At 41.2% G+C, this 24,634-nt stretch overlaps 2 protein-coding genes across 12 annotated transcripts in view; one reads left to right on the forward strand and one right to left on the reverse strand.

Annotated features, from left to right (window-relative positions):
• The window catches only part of LOC118271758 (fatty-acid amide hydrolase 2-like), a 33,760-nt gene that overhangs the window by 6,173 nt on the left and 2,953 nt on the right, over nt 1-24,634 (reverse strand). For 3 of the 7 annotated variants that reach the window (XM_050693891.1, XM_050693896.1, XM_050693895.1), the window contains exons 3-7: nt 18,920-19,046; nt 16,623-16,794; nt 16,000-16,124; nt 8,894-8,983; nt 7,750-7,898 (exon numbers count right to left, since the gene is read on the reverse strand). In XM_050693891.1, coding sequence (XP_050549848.1) covers nt 7,750-7,898; nt 8,894-8,983; nt 16,000-16,124; nt 16,623-16,794; nt 18,920-19,046 — 663 coding nt within the window. Of the gene's footprint in view, nt 1-6,768; nt 6,956-7,406; nt 7,490-7,749; nt 7,899-8,893; nt 8,984-15,999; nt 16,125-16,622; nt 16,795-18,919; nt 19,047-24,634 lie in introns of all 7 variants that reach the window. The other 4 variants (XM_050693890.1, XM_050693893.1, XM_050693892.1 and 1 more) reach the window with 4 other exon arrangements.
• Nucleotides 74-15,545, forward strand: LOC118280874 (uncharacterized). 5 transcript variants are annotated; one of them, XM_050693887.1, is made up of 2 exons: nt 74-2,574; nt 15,186-15,545. In XM_050693887.1, the coding sequence occupies exons 1-2, from the start codon at nt 1,176-1,178 to the stop codon at nt 15,338-15,340; spliced, it is 1,554 nt and encodes a 517-aa protein (XP_050549844.1). In that variant the 5' UTR covers nt 74-1,175; the 3' UTR covers nt 15,341-15,545. The 5 variants fall into 5 exon arrangements, with proteins under 5 accessions (XP_050549844.1, XP_050549846.1, XP_035457156.2 ...); XM_050693889.1 differs by lacking the exon at nt 15,186-15,545 and having other exon boundaries at nt 74-1,502; nt 2,476-2,609; XM_035601263.2 differs by lacking the exon at nt 74-2,574 and adding an exon at nt 9,088-10,519 and having other exon boundaries at nt 14,984-15,545.

Below are 24,634 nucleotides of genomic sequence, written 5' to 3' on the forward strand. Positions count from 1 at the left end.
ACTTGGTCATTTTAAAATGGAAGAATCGCAAATAAAGATTTGAAAATTTACCAAGAGATGAATTTTCTTATTGTTAAAGCATCGTCCTCGCTCAACCGCGTCATCGAGAAGTGGGGGCAACAGTGACGTAGTAGCGCAACGGCTCGACCGTATGCGCCGAGTCCAGAGGTCAATTTACTCCTACGCACCGATCGCGCTAACATCGTATCTTGCCTTTTTTATATTTTTAATTTAATTGTAATCAGTATTTCCTAAGTTTATTATACTGCATATTATACAGTCCACTCTTTTTTATTTACTCCACTCTGCTGAGTTATCGTCGCAACATATGGTCCTTCTCCCGTGAAAAGTTGAACTGGACAAAGGAAGACAAAGGACTTTGGAGAACATTATCCACGTCACCGAGTTATATCCTGTGATTCTCGAGTTTCTTCACTGTGAACATTGTTACGTGATATATCGGCACGGCTTGCAACTCTTCGGCCGTCTTAGCTGACGTCACCCAACTGACACAATAAGAAACGGATTTGGGACTACTCATCATTGCCATCATCACGGACAGCAAATATTCGCCTTCAGACTGACGTCGTGCATTGAGACATCTTGCAAGAATACTCCTCGGCACAGTCATCATCAGTGGTTTGCACCGGAAAACAGTGAGCTCGTTCCAATTCCTTATTTAATCATCTCATCATATCATCCTCCATCATCACAATCATATTCATTATCATCCATATCCTACATAACATTCAGTTTTTATTTCCTAATAATTAATTACTAATAATTCAAGATACGATCAATACGGTGTTACATTTTGCAAGTCATCTTCATACATCATCATATTTCATTTCATTTTACAACAGATTTCAACTGTTTCATCTCTTCATCCATTCATTTAACTATATAATTTAATCATTTTCATGACAGTGTCGCTTCACATTTCAGTTTAAATCGAATATTTTTTATTGTCTTTGCTTAGCATTACGCAGCTATTTTACAGTAGTGCCACAAACGCCTTGCAATTTTAAATAGCAATACGCATTCTGCTACAACCTTGCTCGTGCTGTTGTAACTTACAACTGTGCAACTTATTGCTATTAATTTACAACAGGTGTTAACATTTTGCCTTTTATTTTTCTTCAGTGCCTCATTACTTAAATTGCTTTTCTTTAAAAATGTCCGACATAAAAAGCCTTATTAAGAAACGTGCTTCAATTAAAGCAAAGCTTACGCAATTCTCTTCTTATCTGAATGTTGCTAAATCTTGTGAACAGTTGAGCGAAGTTCAGATTGTTGAGGTTGAGTACAGACTTAATATTTTCGAAAATCTGTACGATAAATACGATATGTTACAGACCGACATCGAAGAGACAGTGGACGACCCCAGCGAGCAATATGCGGAACGTGAGGAGTTTGAAAAGCAGTACTACACTTTGGTGGCTGCTGCACGTCAGCTGATCAGCAGTACTCGCAACCAAGCTTCAGGGAACTCCATATCCGAGGTTGATGTTTCTTGTTATAAACACGCACACAAACATAATTCTATCCGTTTGCCTAAAATAGATCTTCCTAAGTTTTCCGGCGGTTACCATGATTGGCTGGAGTTTAGAGACACCTTCATTTCGATTATCCACAATAACAACAGCATAGACAATATAAATAAGCTGCATTATCTCCGCGCCTCTTTAAGGGGTAGTGCCTCCTTAATCATTGATAACCTCGACTTTAGATCCGATAACTACGATGCCGCCTGGAAGTTGCTCTGTGATAGGTATGATAATAAAAGGTTGTTAGTTAACAACCACGTCCAATCCCTTTTTAGTGTGCAGTCCATCAGCAAGGAATCCAGTAAGTCATTACGACATATTGTAGACACTACAAATAAAAATTTAAGGGCATTGTCCACACTAGGTCAACCTGTCGAGTACTGGGACACACTGATCATCTACATAATGGCCTGTAAACTTGATCAGGTGACAAACCGCGAGTGGGAGGAGCATAGAAACTCATTGTCAGAACCTCCAACATTAGCTGTTTTTATTGAATTTATTAGCAACCGGGCTGATTTATTGGAAACGCTTGAGGAATCCAAATCATTATTTTCTAAAGGCGAAGGTGTGCATGTTGGTAACATTAAATATAATAAACACTCTTCGGCTTCAAGTGAAAATTCCCGCAGTCCTTTGTCATGTCCAATGTGTCAAAAGGATCACTTTATTTTTCAATGCGAAAAGTTCAAAAGCTTGCCAGTACAATCACGCATAAGTAAAGCTCAAAATTCAAATGTTTGCCTTAATTGTCTTAGACCAGGTCATAATGTTTATAAATGTAAAATGGGTCACTGCAAGTATTGCCGTGAGAAGCATAATACACTGTTACACTTTGATCGCGATACCATCATTCCTAACCAACCAAGTAGTACCTTAGCTTCTGTGAATCATCTTTCTTCATCTCGAGTTGTCTTACTCTCCACAGCGCTGGTGAATGTGTCGGATGCTGAAGGCAACCTTCATACTGCACGAGTCTTGCTGGATAACGGGAGCACGGCTAACCTCATATCAAAGGACTTGGCTCGTAAGCTTAATATTTCCACCTATACAGTCGAGTCTAAGGTAAGAGGCATTAATGATCAATCCTCTTATTGTACGCAAGGTTGTTCAATTTCATTTAACTCGATCAATAGTGAATATGAAATAGATATTGATTGCTATGTCATGCCCAAGATTTCGTCGTCTGTACCAAATACATATATTGATGCACACAATATAAGTATACCTACGAATATAGTTCTGGCTGACCCTCAGTTTTACGTTCCATCTTCAATAGACATTCTTGTAGGTGCTGAAGTCTTCTGGAACGTTATAGGTACTAACCGTATAGAGTTGGGTAAATCCATGCCTACTTTATTTGAGTCCAAATTGGGTTGGCTATTATCAGGAGTCATTACACAGTCAAATTCTTCTTCTCATTTATGCTTACTCGCTGATAATCTGCAGGCAGACTTAGATCGTTTTTGGAAGCTAGACTCAATTTCATCGAAACATACACTCACACGCGAAGAGCGTTCTTGTGAGGAATTATTTTTAAAGTCCACTTACCGCGACGCGGATGGACGCTTTGTGGTCAACGTACCACTTAAGGAATCGCCTGACGTTCTGGGTGATTCCTATAACATGGCTAAGCGCCGCTTCTTGTCTCTTGAACGTCGTTTAGCTAGAGATTCTCATTTGAAGCAATTGTATGTTAATTTTATTGATGAGTACATTAACTTAGGGCACATGTCTGAATATAACAATCAGTCGGCTGACTCGTCCTTTTCTAATTATTTACCTCATCACGGTGTTTTAAAGGAATCGAGTTCTACCACCAAACTCAGAGTCGTCTTCGATGCATCGGCCACCACATCATCAGGCAAATCTTTTAACCAAATTCAGATGGTAGGTGCTCAGTTACAAGACGATTTATTAACAATCTTACTTAGATTTCGCCAACATCAGATTGTCGTATGTGCGGACATCGAAAAAATGTATCGGCAGACAAGGATTGATGCAGTTTTTCAACCTTTACAAAAAATCCTTTGGAGGGCGGAGCCTTCTCATCAATTAAAAACATATACCTTAAATACGGTGACGTATGGCACCGCATCGGCACCTTTTCTAGCAACTAGGTGTTTAGTGCGACTGGCTGAGGAATGCAGTGATTTGTCTACACGGTTCACAATAGCGCATGACTTTTACGTCGATGATTATTTGTCTGGCGGATCATCTGTTGCAGAAGTGTTGAACAAGTGTCATCAAGTCATCGCAGTTCTTCAGACTGCTAAGTACAATCTTCGCAAGTGGCGGTCTAATTCACCTGATGTGCTAAAGGGTCTTTGCCAAGATCATGTTGGTGATAGTGATTTCGTTGATCTCAGTGATAGTGAGATGTCCAAAACATTAGGGTTGAACTGGAGGTGCTCATCAGATACCTTTTCCTTTTCAATATCAAATGCAACTTCCAGTAACATCACCACAAAACGTAAAATTTTGTCTACCATTGCTCAGATTTTCGATCCTATTGGCTTGGTCGTTCCCTGCATAGTGGAAGCCAAGATAATCATGCAGCAACTGTGGCTTGCAAAGTGTTCTTGGGATGAGCCTGTTCCCGAACATATTCAGCATCCATGGGACAGCTTTCAAAATAGCTTACCTTTTTTAAATGAATTTAGAATACCTCGGTGGATGACGTGTGAATCATCATCTTCAGTGCAGTTGCATGTGTTCACCGACGCATCTGAAAGGGCGTATGGTGCTTGTTTGTATGTCCGCAGCGTATCGCTTAGTGGTGAGGTTCATGTACACCTTCTTACTGCTAAAAGCAAGGTAGCGCCGGTCAAGTCAACGACCATACCCCGCCTCGAACTCTGTGCTGCGTTGTTGGGTTCGAGATTATACACAAAGGTACGTCAGTCACTTACACTACATATTGATGACGTCTACTTCTGGTGTGATTCCACGATAGTCTTGGGTTGGTTGTCTGCCTCACCCACGCAACTTAAGACCTTCGTTCGCCATCGTGTCTCTGAAATCCAGGAAACTGCGGAGGGCAGAACTTGGCGTTACGTTCCGTCACAAGAAAACCCCGCAGACCTCGCTTCGCGTGGACTCAGAGCAGATAAGCTGCTTTCTTCTTCGCTGTGGTGGTCGGGACCACAATTTCTATTAAGTGACTCATCCACTTGGCCTCAATTTCCTGAACCACATCAAACCATTCAAAGTTTACCAGAAACAGTAACTACTTCATTTCATATCGATACATTTAATCATAAAGATAACATTATTTCTAAATTATTTACAACATGTTCAGATTTTAATAAAATACAGCGTTTTACGGCATACTTATTAAAATTTATTAACATTAAAATCAAAAAAGAATTAGTTCATCACGGTCCACTTACATCTAAAGAATTGAATAGTGCATTACACCTTATATTAAGATTGTGCCAGCAGGAGTCGTTTTCTGAAGAGTATGAACTTCTTTCAGCAGGAAAAGACTTACCAGCTAAAAATAAATTGTTATCGCTATCTCCATTCTTTGATAAATCTTCTAATCTAATTCGTGTCGGAGGCAGGTTAAGTAAATCATTTTACGATTTTAACATTAAACATCCTGTTCTCATATCAGGTAAACACATAATTTGCAAATTGTTATTTAACATGTATCACCTACGACTTTTACATCCTGGACCTCAATTGCTTCTTACAACAATTCGTCATCATTACTATCCCATTGGTGGGAAGGCCTTAGCTAAAAAGACAACTCACAAATGCCTAAAGTGTTGTAGAATTAAGGCTAATACCGTGCAACCTATCATGGGCAACCTTCCCGAGCAGCGTTTGCACTTAGAATTCCCATTTTTAGATGCCGGTGTTGACTACGCTGGGCCCATCATGATAGCCGACCGTAGGGGTAGAGGTTGTAGACTTATTAAGTGCTTTATATGTGTGTTTGTGTGTTTAGCTACGAGGGCCGTCCATCTTGAACTTGTGTCCGATTTAACAAAGGAGGCTTTTCTGGCTGCCATGAACCGCTTTATTGCTCGTCGGGGGAAGCCACGCAACATCTTCTCCGACAATGGCACGACATTTGTTGGTGCTTTCAATGAGCTGGCTAGCCTGCTCTCACAAGATTTAGGACTTAGTGTGATCGATCCTGGCATCAACTTTTCGTTTATACCCGCATACACTCCACACTTTGGTGGTTTGTGGGAATCCGCGGTTAAGTCAACCAAGCACCATCTCAGACGCATTCTTGGCTTAACCAATTTAACATTCGAAGAGATGGCAACATGTTTAACCCAAATCGAAGCTACCTTGAATTCCAGGCAGGCCCAATTCCTCCCTTCCCAATCTTCCCAATCCCCGATTCCCCACAACCTAAATTTCCAACCTAGTGCCGGCGTTAGGGGGGGGCGTGATGGGGCGATGGCCCAGGGCGACAAATTCTGGGGGGCGCCAAAAACATTAAAAACTACTACTAACACTTGATATTGCTTCCCTCAAGTGGGCGCCACAATATTTTCGCCCGGGGTGTCAGTGGCCCTTACGCCGGCACTTTTCCAACCCCCAAAGGCCGGCAACGCACTTGTAACGCCTCTGGTCTTTGAAGTCCATTGGCAGCGGCGATTGCTTACCAACAGGTGATACGTCTGATTGTTTAAAACAATTGCTAGCAATTGTTATCGAATATTAAACGCGACGCATCGTGCGTATTTGTGAACCACGTTATACAGAGTAGAGTCAACGTTTGATTAACTTATTAATGTTCTCAAATTGAATTGACTAGTCCGAGAAACGAAATTTCTTCACTATTGTAATCTTCGACCAGAACATTACCTCTCATTAAAGCCGTGGCAGATAATAAAATTATAGAACATAAAATAATAATAAATAAATAACGTCACGCCTTTTATATAGTAGGCAGAGGTGCACATTACGTTGCGTAATGCGGCTATACAATGTACACCCACTTTTCACCATTTGTGTAATAAGTCCCATGTAATAGGGGGTGAGCCTATTGCCATATACTGGGCACAGTGCCAGACTCCGTGCTACTACTGAAAAATTTTTGAAAAACCGAAAAAAGCTCAGTAATATTTTGCCCGACCCGGGAATCGAACCCGAGACCTCTTGTCCGTCAGTCGTACTTGCGAACACCCGACCAACGAGGCAGTCTATTAATTTTAGAACATCTTTAATCCAATCTCTAGCTATACAGCGTCCTCACCTTCTTAGGGAACTCCTTGTAGAAGTAAGCAGTGCCGGTGTTGTTGGTGAGCAGTTCTGCGAAGACGTCCTCCTCGTGCGTCATCCAGTACCGCCACAGCACGAACATGTGGTTGAACCCGCGGTGGTAGTACGGCGCAGGAGCCTGGTCGGTCGAGGACACGGCCTCTGTCAGCTTCGTTATGGCCCTGCAAGTTATATAAACTAAATATAAATACAAGTTAGATACACTTAACATAAATAAATGCTATGCCTTTTAATCTTACGTGAGATAGGCTAAAGTCAAGGGTGTAAAACCATCCAATTACTTCTCCCGCCTTGGGCGGGGCAAGAGTCAGACTCTTACTGACTAAAAACCACCCCATTTCCCTTCGAGCCGAATGGGGATCCGGCTCGAAGGGTAAGGAAAGTCAAGGTATAGTTCTTTAACCTACACTAATACATATAATATAAAGTTGAAGAGTTTGTTTGAAAGCGCTAATCTCCGGAATTACTAGTCCGAAATGAGCAATTCTTTTTGTATTGGAATATCGGAAATTTTTAACATCTCGCTACGATCAATAGGAGCCAAGCAGAGTGGGTATAAAAAGACGTAATGACCAAAGCTTTACTGACAGGTTGCAAAATAAAACTAAGTACCTGTTCATAGCGGCGCGTAGATCGGCAGAAATGGGACTCACGCGCAGATCCTGTGCGGTCTCCACGTAGAAGTACCTCAATTTCTGAAATACATTCATTATTACTTATTTATTTTCATAGGTAGGAGTGCAAAGGGACTTAACAACTTAGATCTGCTTCGTTAGTCGCAAGTATATCTGCCGAGGGTCTCGGATTTGATTCCCAGGGTGGGTAAAATACTATCGGAGTCATTTCGGTATTTTGATAATGTATCAGTATGACATGGAGGTTATCATAACCAAAAAAATAATTGACTGTTTTTTGATTATGACATTTTGACTTTCAATATACATCGTCTACTTACTTTAACATCAACAGGTCGATCCAGGTTCAATTCCTGGGCCTTATCAGCGATGACTATGGTCTTGGTGAGCGGTATGAGGTCGGAACAGTGTCTGCTGATGAAGCCGATGGAAGCCATCGACTTCTCCTTACCCGTACGGAGAGCTGAACCTGGGAGTGGTAGGAGATTGTGTGAAGAACTGGGGGCCTACTCCGGTTCTCGAATCCGAAGTTTCGTTTAATCTTCGGTCGTAGGTTTTATTGATTTACTAATAGAATTACTTGAAATAAAGTTTTATTTTTAAATTCATATCAAACCCCATTTATTTATCTTTATTTCATTCGTTCATTTTTGTTCGATAAATAGAATTGTAATATGCAATCTGCGAAGTTTTTTCGTTCGTTCGTTGAATTAGAGTAGGCCCCATGGTTGGGTGATGGTGAACATGATGATGGTCAAGATTGATTCAGTAGAGAAGACAGAAGTCATTGGGCTATTGGGCCAACAGATGGTCACACAATATATGATTTCTTCAAATCAAACGATTTTGGGTTGATTTTTCCAACGCCAGACGATTAAGTTTATCGATGGAATAAATTAAAATGTTTGTCAGTTTTTTCATACAAAGACTGTTAGACGTCAATTCTATTTTACTACCGTACTAAACAAATTATCTGTTGATTGAAGAATCAGTCCCTTTTTTGAGGGGGGGAAATCGTCCAATGACTTCTCCCGCCTTGGGTGAGGCGGGAGGGAATGTCAGACTCTTACTGACTAAAAACCACCCCGTTCCTTCTCATGCTCGTATAACCTTTTATGTTGTCCGCAGCTCCGGATCGGGCATCCGCCCTTTACTGGGTCCCATCTGTGGTGGTCTGCTTGCTTCCATTCCGCCAAGAGATCGCGAAAATCAGCTCTTAGTATAACAATAGCTACTGTCTTTAGTCAAAGTCAAAGCATTTATTTCAATTAATCCTAAATTAGGCACTTTTGAAACGTTAAATTGAATTGTCCGTCAGTCTGTCCGTCACTGAAGCTAGGCCCTCGTTCCAAAGTGTTGCTTCGAATGGAGAAGAACGAGCAGGAAACTCCATCGTTACTCTCTGGTTTATTCTTCATAGTTTACTCTACTGACTCCATGAACTTTCCAAAGGGAGGTACATACCTTTAAGGCTGGTGTATCCAGAGGTAGGGTTGAGGGCATACAGGCCGCAGAAGAACGCAGGCATACGAGTAGACCCACCGATATCCGAGCCTGCACATTCAACCACACAGCTGATTATTGTACTTGGTCATTTTAAAATGGAAAAATCGCAAATAAAAATGAGGAAATTTACCAAGAGATGAATTTTCTTATTGTTAAAGCATCGTCCTCGCTCAACCGCGTCATCGAGAAGTGGGGGCAACAGTGACGTAGTAGCGCAACGGCTCGACCGTATGCGCCGAGTCCAGAGGTCAATTTACTCCTACGCACCGATCGCGCTAACATCGTATCTTGCCTTTTTTATATTTTTAATTTAATTGTAATCAGTATTTCCTAAGTTTATTATACTGCATATTATACAGTCCACTCTTTTTTATTTACTCCACTCTGCTGAGTTATCGTCGCAACATATGGTCCTTCTCCCGTGAAAAGTTGAACTGGACAAAGGAAGACAAAGGACTTTGGAGAACATTATCCACGTCACCGAGTTATATCCTGTGATTCTCGAGTTTCTTCACTGTGAACATTGTTACGTGATATATCGGCACGGCTTGCAACTCTTCGGCCGTCTTAGCTGACGTCACCCAACTGACACAATAAGAAACGGATTTGGGACTACTCATCATTGCCATCATCACGGACAGCAAATATTCGCCTTCAGATTGACGTCGTGCATTGAGACATCTTGCAAGAATACTCCTCGGCACAGTCATCATCAGTGGTTTGCACCGGAAAACAGTGAGCTCGTTCCAATTCCTTATTTAATCATCTCATCATCTCATCATCCTCCATCATCACAATCATATTCATTATCATCCATATCCTACATAACATTCAGTTTTTATTTCCTAATAATTAATTACTAATAATTCAAGATACGATCAATACGGTGTTACATTTTGCAAGTCATCTTCATACATCATCATATTTCATTTCATTTTACAACAGATTTCAACTGTTTCATCTCTTCATCCATTCATTTAACTATATAATTTAATCATTTTCATGACAGTGTCGCTTCACATTTCAGTTTAAATCGAATATTTTTTATTGTCTTTGCTTAGCATTACGCAGCTATTTTACAGTAGTGCCACAAACGCCTTGCAATTTTAAATAGCAATACGCATTCTGCTACAACCTTGCTCGTGCTGTTGTAACTTACAACTGTGCAACTTATTGCTATTAATTTACAACAGGTGTTAACATTTTGCCTTTTATTTTTCTTCAGTGCCTCATTACTTAAATTGCTTTTCTTTAAAAATGTCCGACATAAAAAGCCTTATTAAGAAACGTGCTTCAATTAAAGCAAAGCTTACGCAATTCTCTTCTTATCTGAATGTTGCTAAATCTTGTGAACAGTTGAGCGAAGTTCAGATTGTTGAGGTTGAGTACAGACTTAATATTTTCGAAAATCTGTACGATAAATACGATATGTTACAGACCGACATCGAAGAGACAGTGGACGACCCCAGCGAGCAATATGCGGAACGTGAGGAGTTTGAAAAGCAGTACTACACTTTGGTGGCTGCTGCACGTCAGCTGATCAGCAGTACTCGCAACCAAGCTTCAGGGAACTCCATATCCGAGGTTGATGTTTCTTGTTATAAACACGCACACAAACATAATTCTATCCGTTTGCCTAAAATAGATCTTCCTAAGTTTTCCGGCGGTTACCATGATTGGCTGGAGTTTAGAGACACCTTCATTTCGATTATCCACAATAACAACAGCATAGATAATATAAATAAACTGCATTATCTCCGCGCCTCTTTAAGGGGTAGTGCTTCCTTGATCATTGACAACCTCGACTTTAGATCCGATAACTACGATGCTGCCTGGAAGTTGCTCTGTGATAGGTATGACAATAAAAGGTTGTTAGTTAACAACCACGTCCAATCCCTTTTTAGTGTGCAGTCCATCAGCAAGGAATCCAGTAAGTCATTACGACATATTGTAGACACTACAAATAAAAATTTAAGGGCATTGTCCACACTAGGTCAACCTGTCGAGTACTGGGACACACTGATCATCTACATAATGGCCTGTAAACTTGATCAGGTGACAAACCGCGAGTGGGAGGAGCATAGAAACTCATTGTCAGAACCTCCAACATTAGCTGTTTTTATTGAATTTATTAGCAACCGGGCTGATTTATTGGAAACGCTTGAGGAATCCAAATCATTATTTTCTAAAGGCGAAGGTGTGCATGTTGGTAACATTAAATATAATAAACACTCTTCGGCTTCAAGTGAAAATTCCCGCAGTCCTTTGTCATGTCCAATGTGTCAAAAGGATCACTTTATTTTTCAATGCGAAAAGTTCAAAAGCTTGCCAGTACAATCACGCATAAGTAAAGCTCAAAATTCAAATGTTTGCCTTAATTGTCTTAGACCAGGTCATAATGTTTATAAATGTAAAATGGGTCACTGCAAGTATTGCCGTGAGAAGCATAATACACTGTTACACTTTGATCGCGATACCATCATTCCTAACCAACCAAGTAGTACCTTAGCTTCTGTGAATCATCTTTCTTCATCTCGAGTTGTCTTACTCTCCACAGCGCTGGTGAATGTGTCGGATGCTGAAGGCAACCTTCATACTGCACGAGTCTTGCTGGATAACGGGAGCACGGCTAACCTCATATCAAAGGACTTGGCTCGTAAGCTTAATATTTCCACCTATACAGTCGAGTCTAAGGTAAGAGGCATTAATGATCAATCCTCTTATTGTACACAAGGTTGTTCAATTTCATTTAACTCGATCAATAGTGAATATGAAATAGATATTGATTGCTATGTCATGTCCAAGATTTCGTCGTCTGTACCAAATACATATATTGATGCACACAATATAAGTATACCTACGAATATAGTTCTGGCTGACCCTCAGTTTTACGTTCCATCTTCAATAGACATTCTTGTAGGTGCTGAAGTCTTCTGGAACGTTATAGGTACTAACCGTATAGAGTTGGGTAAATCAATGCCTACTTTATTTGAGTCCAAATTGGGTTGGCTATTATCAGGAGTCATTACACAGAGAAATTCTTCTTCTCATTTATGCTTACTCGCTGATAATCTGCAGGCAGACTTAGATCGTTTTTGGAAGCTAGACTCAATTTCATCGAAACATACACTCACACGCGAAGAGCGTTCTTGTGAGGAATTATTTTTAAAGTCCACTTACCGCGACGCGGATGGACGCTTTGTGGTCAACGTACCACTTAAGGAATCGCCTGACGTTCTGGGTGATTCCTATAACATGGCTAAGCGCCGCTTCTTGTCTCTTGAACGTCGTTTAGCTAGAGATTCTCATTTGAAGCAATTGTATGTTAATTTTATTGATGAGTACATTAACTTAGGGCACATGTCTGAATATAACAATCAGTCGGCTGACTCGTCCTTTTCTAATTATTTACCTCATCACGGTGTTTTAAAGGAATCGAGTTCTACCACCAAACTCAGAGTCGTCTTCGATGCATCGGCCACCACATCATCAGGCAAATCTTTTAACCAAATTCAGATGGTAGGTGCTCAGTTACAAGACGATTTATTAACAATCTTACTTAGATTTCGCCAACATCAGATTGTCGTATGTGCGGACATCGAAAAAATGTATCGGCAGACAAGGATTGATGCAGTTTTTCAACCTTTACAAAAAATCCTTTGGAGGGCGGAGCCTTCTCATCAATTAAAAACATATACCTTAAATACGGTGACGTATGGCACCGCATCGGCACCTTTTCTAGCAACTAGGTGTTTAGTGCGACTGGCTGAGGAATGCAGTGATTTGTCTACACGGTTCACAATAGCGCATGACTTTTACGTCGATGATTATTTGTCTGGCGGATCATCTGTTGCAGAAGTGTTGAACAAGTGTCATCAAGTCATCGCAGTTCTTCAGACTGCTAAGTACAATCTTCGCAAGTGGCGGTCTAATTCACCTGATGTGCTAAAGGGTCTTTGCCAAGATCATGTTGGTGATAGTGATTTCGTTGATCTCAGTGATAGTGAGATGTCCAAAACATTAGGGTTGAACTGGAGGTGCTCATCAGATACCTTTTCCTTTTCAATATCAAATGCAACTTCCAGTAACATCACCACAAAACGTAAAATTTTGTCTACCATTGCTCAGATTTTCGATCCTATTGGCTTGGTCGTTCCCTGCATAGTGGAAGCCAAGATAATCATGCAGCAACTGTGGCTTGCAAAGTGTTCTTGGGATGAGCCTGTTCCCGAACATATTCAGCATCCATGGGACAGCTTTCAAAATAGCTTACCTTTTTTAAATGAATTTAGAATACCTCGGTGGATGACGTGTGAATCATCATCTTCAGTGCAGTTGCATGTGTTCACCGACGCATCTGAAAGGGCGTATGGTGCTTGTTTGTATGTCCGCAGCGTATCGCTTAGTGGTGAGGTTCATGTACACCTTCTTACTGCTAAAAGCAAGGTAGCGCCGGTCAAGTCAACGACCATACCCCGCCTCGAACTCTGTGCTGCGTTGTTGGGTTCGAGATTATACACAAAGGTACGTCAGTCACTTACACTACATATTGATGACGTCTACTTCTGGTGTGATTCCACGATAGTCTTGGGTTGGTTGTCTGCCTCACCCACGCAACTTAAGACCTTCGTTCGCCATCGTGTCTCTGAAATCCAGGAAACTGCGGAGGGCAGAACTTGGCGTTACGTTCCGTCACAAGAAAACCCCGCAGACCTCGCTTCGCGTGGACTCAGAGCAGATAAGCTGCTTTCTTCTTCGCTGTGGTGGTCGGGACCACAATTTCTAATAAGTGACTTATTCACTTGGCCTCAATTTCCTGAACCACATCAAACCATTCAAAGTTTACCAGAAACAGTAACTACTTCATTTCATATCGATACATTTAATCATAAAGATAACATTATTTCTAAATTATTTACAACATGTTCAGATTTTAATAAAATACAGCGTTTTACGGCATACTTATTAAAATTTATTAACATTAAAATAAAAAAAGAATTAGTTCATCACGGTCCACTGACATCTAAGGAATTGAATAGTGCATTACACCTTATATTAAGATTGTGCCAGCAGGAGTCGTTTTCTGAAGAGTATGAACTTCTTTCAGCAGGAAAAGACTTACCAGCTAAAAATAAATTGTTATCGCTATCTCCATTCTTTGATAAATCTTCTAATCTAATTCGTGTCGGAGGCAGGTTAAACAACTCATTTTACGATTTTAACATTAAACATCCTGTTCTCATATCAGGTAAACACATAATTTGCAAATTGTTATTTAACATGTATCACCTACGACTTTTACATCCTGGACCTCAATTGCTTCTTACAACAATTCGTCATCATTACTATCCCATTGGTGGGAAGGCCTTAGCTAAAAAGACAACTCACAAATGCCTAAAGTGTTGTAGAATTAAGGCTAATACCGTGCAACCTATCATGGGCAACCTTCCCGAGCAGCGTTTGCACTTAGAATTCCCATTTTTAGATGCCGGTGTTGACTACGCTGGGCCCATCATGATAGCCGACCGTAGGGGTAGAGGTTGTAGACTTATTAAGTGCTTTATATGTGTGTTTGTGTGTTTAGCTACGAGGGCCGTCCATCTTGAACTTGTGTCCGATTTAACAAAGGAGGCTTTTCTGGCTGCCATGAACCGCTTTATTGCTCGTCGGGGGAAGCCACGCAACATCTTCTCCGACAATGGCACGACATTTGTTGGTGCTTTCAATGAGCTGGCTAGCCTGCTCTCACAAGATTTAGGACTTAGTGTGATCGATCCTGGCATCAACTTTTCGTTTATACCCGCATACACTCCACACTTTGGTGGTTTGTGGGAATCCGCGGTTAAGTCAACCAAGCACCATCTCAGACGCATTCTTGGCTTAACCAATTTAACATTCGAAGAGATGGCAACATGTTTAACCCAAATCGAAGCTACCTTGAATTCCAGGCCCTTAACTCCACTTTCCGATGACCCTTCCGACCTGATTCCCTTAACGCCTGCCCATTTTCTCATTGGACGATCGCTTATCTTGTTGCCTCATCCACAGATCCAGAACGCTAATATAAGCGACTTGCAGCGGTTCCGTCGCATCGAATGTCTGAAGCAACATTTTTGGTCTCGCTTTTCACACGAGTACATTCTGTGGCTTCAACAGCGAACCAAATGGCACCGATCGTCAGGGGAACTTAAGGAAGGAACCCTCGTCGTCATCAAAGATAAAGGCTCACCTCCTCTGTTATGGCTTTTAGGACGGATCGTCAAGGTGCTCCCTGGCAGAGATGGCATCGCAAGAGTCGCCGACATCCGAACGCGTAAGGGTGTCATTCGGCGCGCTTTCAACACAATCTGCCCATTACCTGTCGCCACTGTTGTTGAAGACACTTCAACGGGGGGAGTATGTTAAAGCATCGTCCTCGCTCAACCGCGTCATCGAGAAGTGGGGGCAACAGTGACGTAGTAGCGCAACGGCTCGACCGTATGCGCCGAGTCCAGAGGTCAATTTACTCCTACGCACCGATCGCGCTAACATCGTATCTTGCCTTTTTTATATTTTTAATTTAATTGTAATCAGTATTTCCTAAGTTTATTATACTGCATATTATACAGTCCACTCTTTTTTATTTACTCCACTCTGCTGAGTTATCGTCGCAACACTTATATAATTATACATTAAACACACAGTTGGTCGTGCTACCCTCGCTAACTTGTTTGTTACGTATGCCGTTCACAATCATGAGCCCCTGGCGTGGCTCGAAATTAGTCGAGTTACCACCTCGGATAGTTTGAAAGGTTAGGATAGTTGTTTGACTGCACAGTTGGCGCGATGGCTGGGCAACCGGCTGCCGCGCAACATGTAGCGGGTTCGATTTCCGCATGGAGCTACTCTTTGTGTGATCCACAAATTGTTGTTTCGGGTCTGGGTGTCATGTGTATGTGAACTTGTATGTTTGTAAAACGCACCCACGACACAGGAGAAAATCCTAGTGTGGGGCAACGTTTCTTTAAAAAAAATAAAGAATAAAAAGAAAATTAGTAGGTTATTGATGTATATTGTATACGTACAGAGAGAGATGGGCGCGGCGATGGAGGCATGCAGCGCGGCCTCGCCCCCGCTGGAGCCGCCGGGCGTGCGCCCCGTGTGGTGCGGGTTGTTGGTCTGCCCGAACACGAAGTTACGGCTCTCCATCCTGTCGACAAGTGTGGGGAGTGGTTAGATGAGGAGAACCAAAAGTATGACAGTGAATCTTCAAAAATATGATATTTAGTAGAATTTGGTACTCCACGTTAGAGAGTAACGTACTTTGATGAGTACATCAGAAATATCTAAACTTAGAAATATCATCAAGTCTTGGCTGCACGGTTGAAGCTAGGGGCATCTGGCTGACGTGCAACGTGTAGCGGGTTTCATTCCTGTACGGAGCAACTCTTTGTGTGACTCACAAATTGTTGTTCCGGTTCTGGTTGTCATGTTGCAAGTGAAATTGTATGTTTGTTTTTACTAGGGTTTTCTCCTGGATCGTAGGTGCGTTTACCTATGATACAGGAGAAAATCCTAGTGTGGGGCAAAGTTTATTTAAAAAAAAAATACATAGCAGCTTCCACCGCTCAATATGGAAGTTATTGAAGAAAACTTATCTTCAGCAGAAGACATCTTGTAACTGCTATGCTACTGGTAATCCACTCACCACTTATTAATCTCAGGTACATTAGTAACAGCTACCAGTATGGCGCCGGCCCCCTTGACTCGTCGCACGCACTCGGCGTCGTGGTGCGCGCGCACGTGTCGCCGCGACACCACGCCCAGCGTGTGCAACATGCCGCGCGCCGCGTGGCTCTCCTTCGCCGTGAATGGGACGCCTACGGTCATGGAAAATTATTAATCGAAGATACACTTTGGAACGAGCTTCGAAACAATGTAACCAAGAATTGTATTGTGAATCTGATTGAAAAAGAGTAACACATGGAGTTTCTTGCTCGTTCTTCTCCATAGGAATCTACACTTTGGAACGAGCAAATAGCTTCACTAGAGGACTGACCGACAGACAGACGTTATTAATATTATTATATTTGCTTTGACGTTCAAAAGTGCCTTCCTGGTCTATTTGAAATAAATAATTTTGACTTTGACTTTGACTTTGAGCGCCTAGCTTCACTACTGATAGACAGACTGATAGACAATTCAATTTGACGTTTCAAAAGTGCCTAATTAAGGATTAATTAAAATAAATGCTTCGACTTTAACTTTTTGCGCGTGCGACTGCAGAGCAAGGGGTCTCGGGTTCGATTCCCAGGTCGCGCGAAGTATTACTAGTTTTTTTCGGATTTTCGAAAATTTCTCAGTGGTAGTACGGAGTCTGGAAATGTGCCCAGTATATGGCAATAGGCTCACCACCTATTACATGGGACTTACAACATAAATTGTGAAAAGTTGGTGTACATTGTACATCTCTGCCTACCCCTAAGGGGATGAAAGGCTTGACGATATGTATGTATGTATGCCTTTATATAAATTTATTTACTCTTCATGCACATGAATGTGTACATAGGTGGGCTTAATGCCGTAGGCATTTTCTACCAGCCAAACAACAGCGAAATAAATGTACAGTATATACGTCCACAGACGTCGTGGCAGGCCCAAAAGGAGATGGCGGGACGAACTCGATATCTATGACAAGGATTGGCCGCATAAAGCTTTAAACAGAGAAGAGTGGAAGGAGGGTAGGGAGGCCTTTGCCCTGCAGTGGGACGATCATAGCTGAAATCTAAATTTAATCTAAATATAAATGTTAGCTAGAACTGGTAAAATGTAGATGTTACATTGTATTGTAACCATTGCTTACACCTTTAGGGCTGATGTTGGTCATTCATCATCCATTAATGTGGTACATGGTGACATGGGCGAGCCTATTGTCATAATTATATATTAAAAACTTTAATACTACATTGACCCAGAAGTTGACTAGCAACATTGCAATGGGATGCTTGTAGGCTGTTTATAACGATGATTTATATGATATTACGAGGTGAGAGGAAGTGTCAGATTCTTACGGACTATAAAGCACCCCGTTCATACTCCTGCTTTTCGAGCTGGAGCTCGGAGTAACCTGCTTGGTAGTCTGCAGCTCCGGATCAGGCATCAGCCCTACAGGGCCACATTCCTAATTCCCGATTCCCCAACAACCCTTAAATTCCTAACGCTCAAAAGGCCGGCAAAGCACTTGTAACGCCTCTAGTGTTTCGGGTGTCCATGGAAGCCATTAAGAAAGTCGCTAAAACAAAACGATATCAAGTTTAATTTTGGATGTACCATGTCAAACAGTGGTGAAAACCACCCCGAAATTTTATAGGAAAATAACGACTAAAGCCACCTTAATTACTACTAATACTTATTTTATTAAAACAGTAATATTAACAAAATATGTTAACAAGCTACGCAGATTGCGCACGGCGGAACACTTCCCTATGAAAGTGAGTGTGTGCCCAATGTCAAGCGAGCTGTGAGCTAGAAAGTAAATTATATAATTGTTATTTTATCCAATTATATGTGTAGGTACATAGCCAGGCAGCATAATTACTTATGTACTTCATTATTAATTAATCACTCGCTTCACCCGCATTTCCGTGGGATAAAAAGTAGCATGAACATGACGTGAAACAACGCTTGCGTTGTGTTTCGTTATGTGAGTGAAGTTATCGGAGGCCCAATTACCATCTTCCTAATCCCCGATTCCCCAAATTCCTAACCCCCAAAAGGCCGGCAAAACACTTGTAACGCCTCTGGTGTTTCAGGTGGCCATGGGTGGCGACGACTGCTTAGCACCAGGTGATCCGTCTGCACGTTTACCGGCTTATATCATAAAAAAACTTTTTTTATTGGTGATAAGTAAGCGCTTGGCCGTTATCTTGTCTGATGGTAAGCGACGATGCGACCTATGATGAAGCATGCCTTCCCATAAGCAACCTAATCACTAGCCACACCTACCTAAGAACGGTTTCTTCTGGAAGTAATCATCAGGCAGTCCGCTCTCAATCAGCTTGTCCACCTCGCGGGCTTCGTTCAGGGCATCCTCGTACCGCTCGTCCGTCACCGCGTTTATTATAGGGTTTACCTGCGAAATATTCATTTTATTAAATAACAGTATACATATCACCTTCTTATTTTATTTCAGCAGAAGTATGATTTACTTTTTTCTTATAAAGATCTGATTGCCTCAAAGAGTCATCAGACCACCACAGATAGGGCCCAGTAAGAATGATACCCTGCCCGGAGCTGCGGACTATATGTGACCTGGTAACCGAACTGAAGAAGGCGAGAATTCAAATTACGCTGGCGCGTGGTGCAGGCAAACAGTTAACTAGGTACGTGAGTAAGCCAATAACATAATAATTAATTTAGTATGGCTCAGTAAGAGTTTTACACTCCCTCTTTATCTTCTCTACTTAAAAAACTCTTTGAACGTTGTATTTTACAGGAATTTGATACGAGTATGAAAGAATGGCATTACTTAGACAATGTTTCTTGCATAACTATTGTCATTGGCTGAGGAAGACAATAACATTATAATATTAATTAAATAGTAAATAAAATATAACTACAGATTATAACAATGCATTTAATTACATGTAATCTTATATCTTATACTTATTATAAAAATATACTTATTATATAAAGCTGAAGAGTTTATTTGTTTGTTTGATCGTGCTAATCTCCGGAACTATCGGTCCGATTTGAAGAGCGGAAGTAATGTATAATATTTTCTTTAGCTATTATTCTCAGGAATTATTGTAAAATCTTTATTTGATAAAGGAGTAGATTTTTTTTATAAAGTTACTAGCTCTCCGCCCGTGGCTCCACGCCCTTTATTTAAGGGGCAGATTTCAAAAATAAAGTGGTGCAAGTTTTTTTGGTAGTCACAAATAGTTCATATAGGTACCAATTTTTAGCTTTCTATCTTGAAACTAGCGGAACGTTCCATACAAACTTGCACCACCCATTTTAGGAAAGCGAGAAGTTAGAAAGAGACAAGAAGTATCCTATGACACTACAGCCCTCCAAATACGAAATATCATACCAAAAACTCGCTCCGTTGCGACATGAAGAAAGGATAAACAAACACACATTCCCATTCAGGTATAATAATTATTATGTAGTATAGATTTCGAAACAAGACGACACATCAGATATCACAAACTCTTTTAGTTGGCAAAATCGTCTCCCTGACTATATTTATGTATACCTAGAGCTATTTTGGCGTAACTAATTACGACTATTGTTATTTTAACTGAGTCTAACTCAGCCCCGGATCTAGGGGGCAAGCCGGGGCCCATGCCCCGGGCGGCAAATTTAGGGGCGGCAAAATTCACACTTCACGGACCAGTAGACAGCTCATCATTTATTTAATTTTGACCACGGAATAAATATAGTACCTACAAGTACAGGAATTTCATGGCCATATCAACTTGACCGATACCCTGAGCGCGGAGTGAGACGTGCTGCCCGAACATTTTATTATTCGCTAGGCGCGCAGGCATAGTACATAAGAGAAGAAGTTCGCCGCCTCTACGCGGGTGTCGTGCGATGGATGGTCCTTTACGGGGCGCCTGTTTGGTCAGCTCGACTGTCAGGCGTCTGACGTTGCAGAACGAAAATCTATCGTCTGCAGCGGAAAATGGCCATCCGTATCGCACGAGGATATCGAACGGTGTCCTTTGAGGCGGCAACTCGCTTTCCGCCGTTGGATATCCTGGCGGATATGGACGCGAAGGTCTACGACCAAATCCGTTCCGTCCGTCAAAACGGCGGTGGTAGAGTGCCAGGAGCGGCGTTCGTTAGGCTGAGGCGGCAAGAAACACGCGCTCGAGCGGTGGCGTGAGCGGCTACAACAGCCAGAGATCTCACGCAAGCGCGTTGTCGAAGCCATTTTGCCGCATTTCGAAGCCTGGCTGAAAAGAGCGGAGCGCATCTCCTTCAGGCTCACTCAGGTACTGACCGGACATGGCTGCTTCGGTGAGTACCTGAACAAGATTGGGCGAGAGACCACGGCAAATTGCCACCACTACAGGGCCACCAGTAAAGGGTGTCCATTTGAAAAACAAACATACAATTCAGTATCCTAATTTACCGTCTGCTAAACGACCTGTACCTCATGGACCAGGAATTTCGATTTCTCCACCTTTTCTTCCCACCATCCAACAGCAATCATCAGATGAAAGTTTAAACGGAAGAACCGTTGAAGATGAATTCAATCCTGATATAGGTTAACCTCAACAGTTTATCCAGGATGAATTAAATGACTTAGTGAGAGATTTGGGTCTATCAAAGGATGCTGCACAAATCCTAGGATCACGACTGAAAGACAAAAATCTATTGGCTCCATGAACCACATTTTCGTGGTACAGGCATCGTGAAAAAGAGTTCGCGAAATATTTCTCTCAAGAGGGTTCACTGGTGTTTTGTAATAATATTCCTGAAGTAGTCATGAAACTGGGAGCTGATAATTACGATTCCACATCATAGAGGTTATTTATTGATTCTTCTGAGAGAAGTCTGAAGGGTGTCTTGTTGTACAATGGTAATACCTATGGTTCGGTGCCTGTTGCTCACTCCGTGCATCTCAAAGAAACGAACGAGAGTCTTGAGCTGTTGCTAAATAAAATAAAGTATAGCGAATATTGTTGGCAACTCTGTGGAGACCTCAAAATAATATCTATGCTTTTGGGTCAGCAGTCTGGATTTACAAAGTATCCATGATTTTTGTGCGAGTGGGACAGTCGAGCACGAAATTTACATTACATTAAGAAAGAATGGCCTTTCAGAGAAAGACTTGTACTGGGACAAAAAAATGTGCACCAACCCAAAATCAGTTCTTTCACCTCCCCTTCACATAAAGTTAGGATTGATGTAGCAGTTTTGTCAAAGCTTAAAATAAACAAGGTGACTGCTAATACATATGCGACAAATTTCCTGCACTTTCTCAAGCTCAACTTAAAGAAGAACTTTTGTAGGCCCTCAAATTCGAAATTTAAAATCGGATAGATTGTTCTAGAATACAATGACCCAGGACGAATCTGAAGTATGGAGTTCATTCGTAGAAGTCATAGAAGATTTCCTTGGAAATAACAAGTCTCCAAATTAAGTACAAAGAAATTGTAGCTAAGATGCTCCAAAATTATAAAAAACTGGGATGCAATATGAGCGTTAAACTTCATTTTCTGAATTCCCATGTTGACTATTTTCCCGAAAATCTTGGAGTTGTCAGCGAGGAACTGGGAGAGAGGTTCCATCAAAACATAAAGGAGATGGAGAGACGTTACCAAGGAAGTTGGGATATTAGAATGATGCCTCATTACTGCGGGGCTTTGAACAGGGCGCAGTTTTCAGGGAAAAAGAGAACGATTTCATTAAAAAAAACCAACGTCTGTCTATCGTAGGTTATTTTTTTATGAGCAGCTCAATTTTGCAGTGTAATTTTCTTTTAAATATATCTTTAATAAAAATATTTTCTAAGATTTTTTTGGCAGTTTCTATGAAAAATTTTATTCACACTTTTCCTAAAAACCTGACTTGCTAGAAAAAAACTAAGGACAGATTCGTGATCAGCACACCCCATTTACTATAGGAGACCTATTAAACTTGAAACACTTTTTCGTGAAAAAGAAAATGTAGGCCTGTGTGGATGTATTATTTCCGGAAGGTACCAGAAATGTAGGCCTGTGTGGATGTATTATTTCCGGAAGGTACCAGGGCGGGTCAATAAGTCCGTGACTTTTTTTATTTCTTGTTATTTAATTACAAGGGCAACACTGCTCCTGTTAACAGGCATCTATCAGTTGACTTCTGGCAAAATTTGAAGAAGCTGCGGCTTTAGGTTTGTCTTTGAGAGCCATTGATTGAGCAGACTACCGCATAATTTAAAGAAAAGAAGTGATTTTCGTGTGCTCATTAAGCATTATTTTTTGAGAAAAAAAAACCATCACGCAAACCAAGGCCAAGATTGATAAATATTATAGGGACTCTGGACCATCAATTTCAATGGTAAAAAGTGGTTCACAGTATTTCGTTGTGGCCTAAGGAGCACGGAAGATGCTGAACGTTCTGGACGCCCGATTGACGTCGCTACACCCGAAATCATTGAAAAAATCCACGATATGGTGTTGGCCGATCGGAGATTGAAAGTGAGAGAGATTGTGGAAGCCATAGGCATCTCATATGGCTCAGTGGTTACAATTTTAAATGATCACTTGGCTATGAGAAAGCTTTCCGTAAGATGGGTGCCGCGATTGCTCACAATCGATCACAAACGCAAACGTATGACTTGAACTTCGCAAGCGTGTTTGGCGTTGTTCAACCGTAATATGGACGAGTTTTTGCATCGTTTCATAACCGTAGACGAAACATGGATCCACTATAACACACCACCACCCAAAACAGTGGGTTTCTCGGGGTGAATTGGCCCCAAAGAAGGCCAAGGTGGGTTTGTCAGCCAATAAAGTCATGGCGACCGATTTTTGGGATGCACGCGGCATTATCCATGTAGACTACCTTCAAAAGGGTAAAACAATAAATGGTGAATATTTTTCCAACTTATTGGGTCAATTTAATGTAAAAAAAAAACGATAAAAAAACGACCGCATTTGACCAAGAAGAAAGTTATTTTTCACAAGACAATGCAAGGGTGCACACTTGTGCAGTTTCCATGTCGAAAATTCAAGAATTTGGCTACGAATTGCTACCTCATCCACCATATTCTCTGGATTTAGCCCCCAAGTGACTATTTCCTGTTCCCAAACTTAAAGAAGTGGCTTGGTGGAAAGAGATTCGAGTCCAATGATAAAATCATTTCACAAACTAATGCTTATTTTGATGACTTCGAGAAATCATATTTTTGGAAGGGATAAAAAAATAGGAGAATCTTTGGACAAAGTGTGTGGATCTCAAAGGAGAGTATGTTGAAAAATTAAATTAAAAAATATCCGTAATCCTGTATTTTATTCAAAAAGTCACGGACTTATTGACCCGCCCTCGTAGGTTAGTATGTAGGCTTTGTCCAAATTTCAAGCCAGGAACGCTTATCGGGTCTTGCAATCTTAGCCATAGAAAATCGTATTGCACACGAGATAAATTACGACAAGGCTATAGACTTATTTGCTGAACAAAAAGCTCGAAGAGTAACATTGTAATTTCTGTTAACAAATTTAGTATATAATATATTTTTAATTTTATAATGCATATTTTTATTTTAAACCCTACCCTGTTAAATATATATCCTAGGTTTAGGTCTTTTTATCTGTAAATAATACACAACACAGAATGAACAATAATGGATGCATTATTTCCGGAAGGTAGGTTAGTATGTAGGCTTTGTCCAAATTTCAAACAATTTGTGGACATCTGATTGTTGCAATTATATGGGTGAAAAAGGTGAAAATAAACACGATTTGACTGCACGGTTGGTGCGGTGACTGGGCAACTGGCTACCGTGCAACGGGTACCGGGTTCGATTCCCGCATGGAGCAACTCTTTGTGTGATCCACAAATTGTTGTTTCAGGTCTGTGTGTCATGTGTATGTGAACTTGTATGTTTGTAAACGCACCCACGACACAGGACAAAATCCTAATGAAAAAAAAAAAAAAGTAGGTGGGGGCGGCATTTCTCAAATTTTGCCCCGGGTGAAAAAAAATGTAGATCCGGGGCTG

Source organism: Spodoptera frugiperda, chromosome 5, assembly GCF_023101765.2.
Source record: "Spodoptera frugiperda isolate SF20-4 chromosome 5, AGI-APGP_CSIRO_Sfru_2.0, whole genome shotgun sequence".
In the NCBI taxonomy this organism is placed as follows: domain Eukaryota; kingdom Metazoa; phylum Arthropoda; class Insecta; order Lepidoptera; family Noctuidae; genus Spodoptera; species Spodoptera frugiperda.

Bases quoted from the DNA above. Each gene is read 5' to 3' on its own strand.
- LOC118280874 (XM_050693886.1), top strand. From the start codon at position 10,970: ATGGCCTGTAAACTTGATCAGGTGACAAACCGCGAGTGGGAGGAGCAT. The intron at 12,455-15,185 runs GTAGGTGCTCAG...TATGGCTTTTAG, and splicing joins CTTTTAACCAAATTCAGATG to GACGGATCGTCAAGGTGCTC.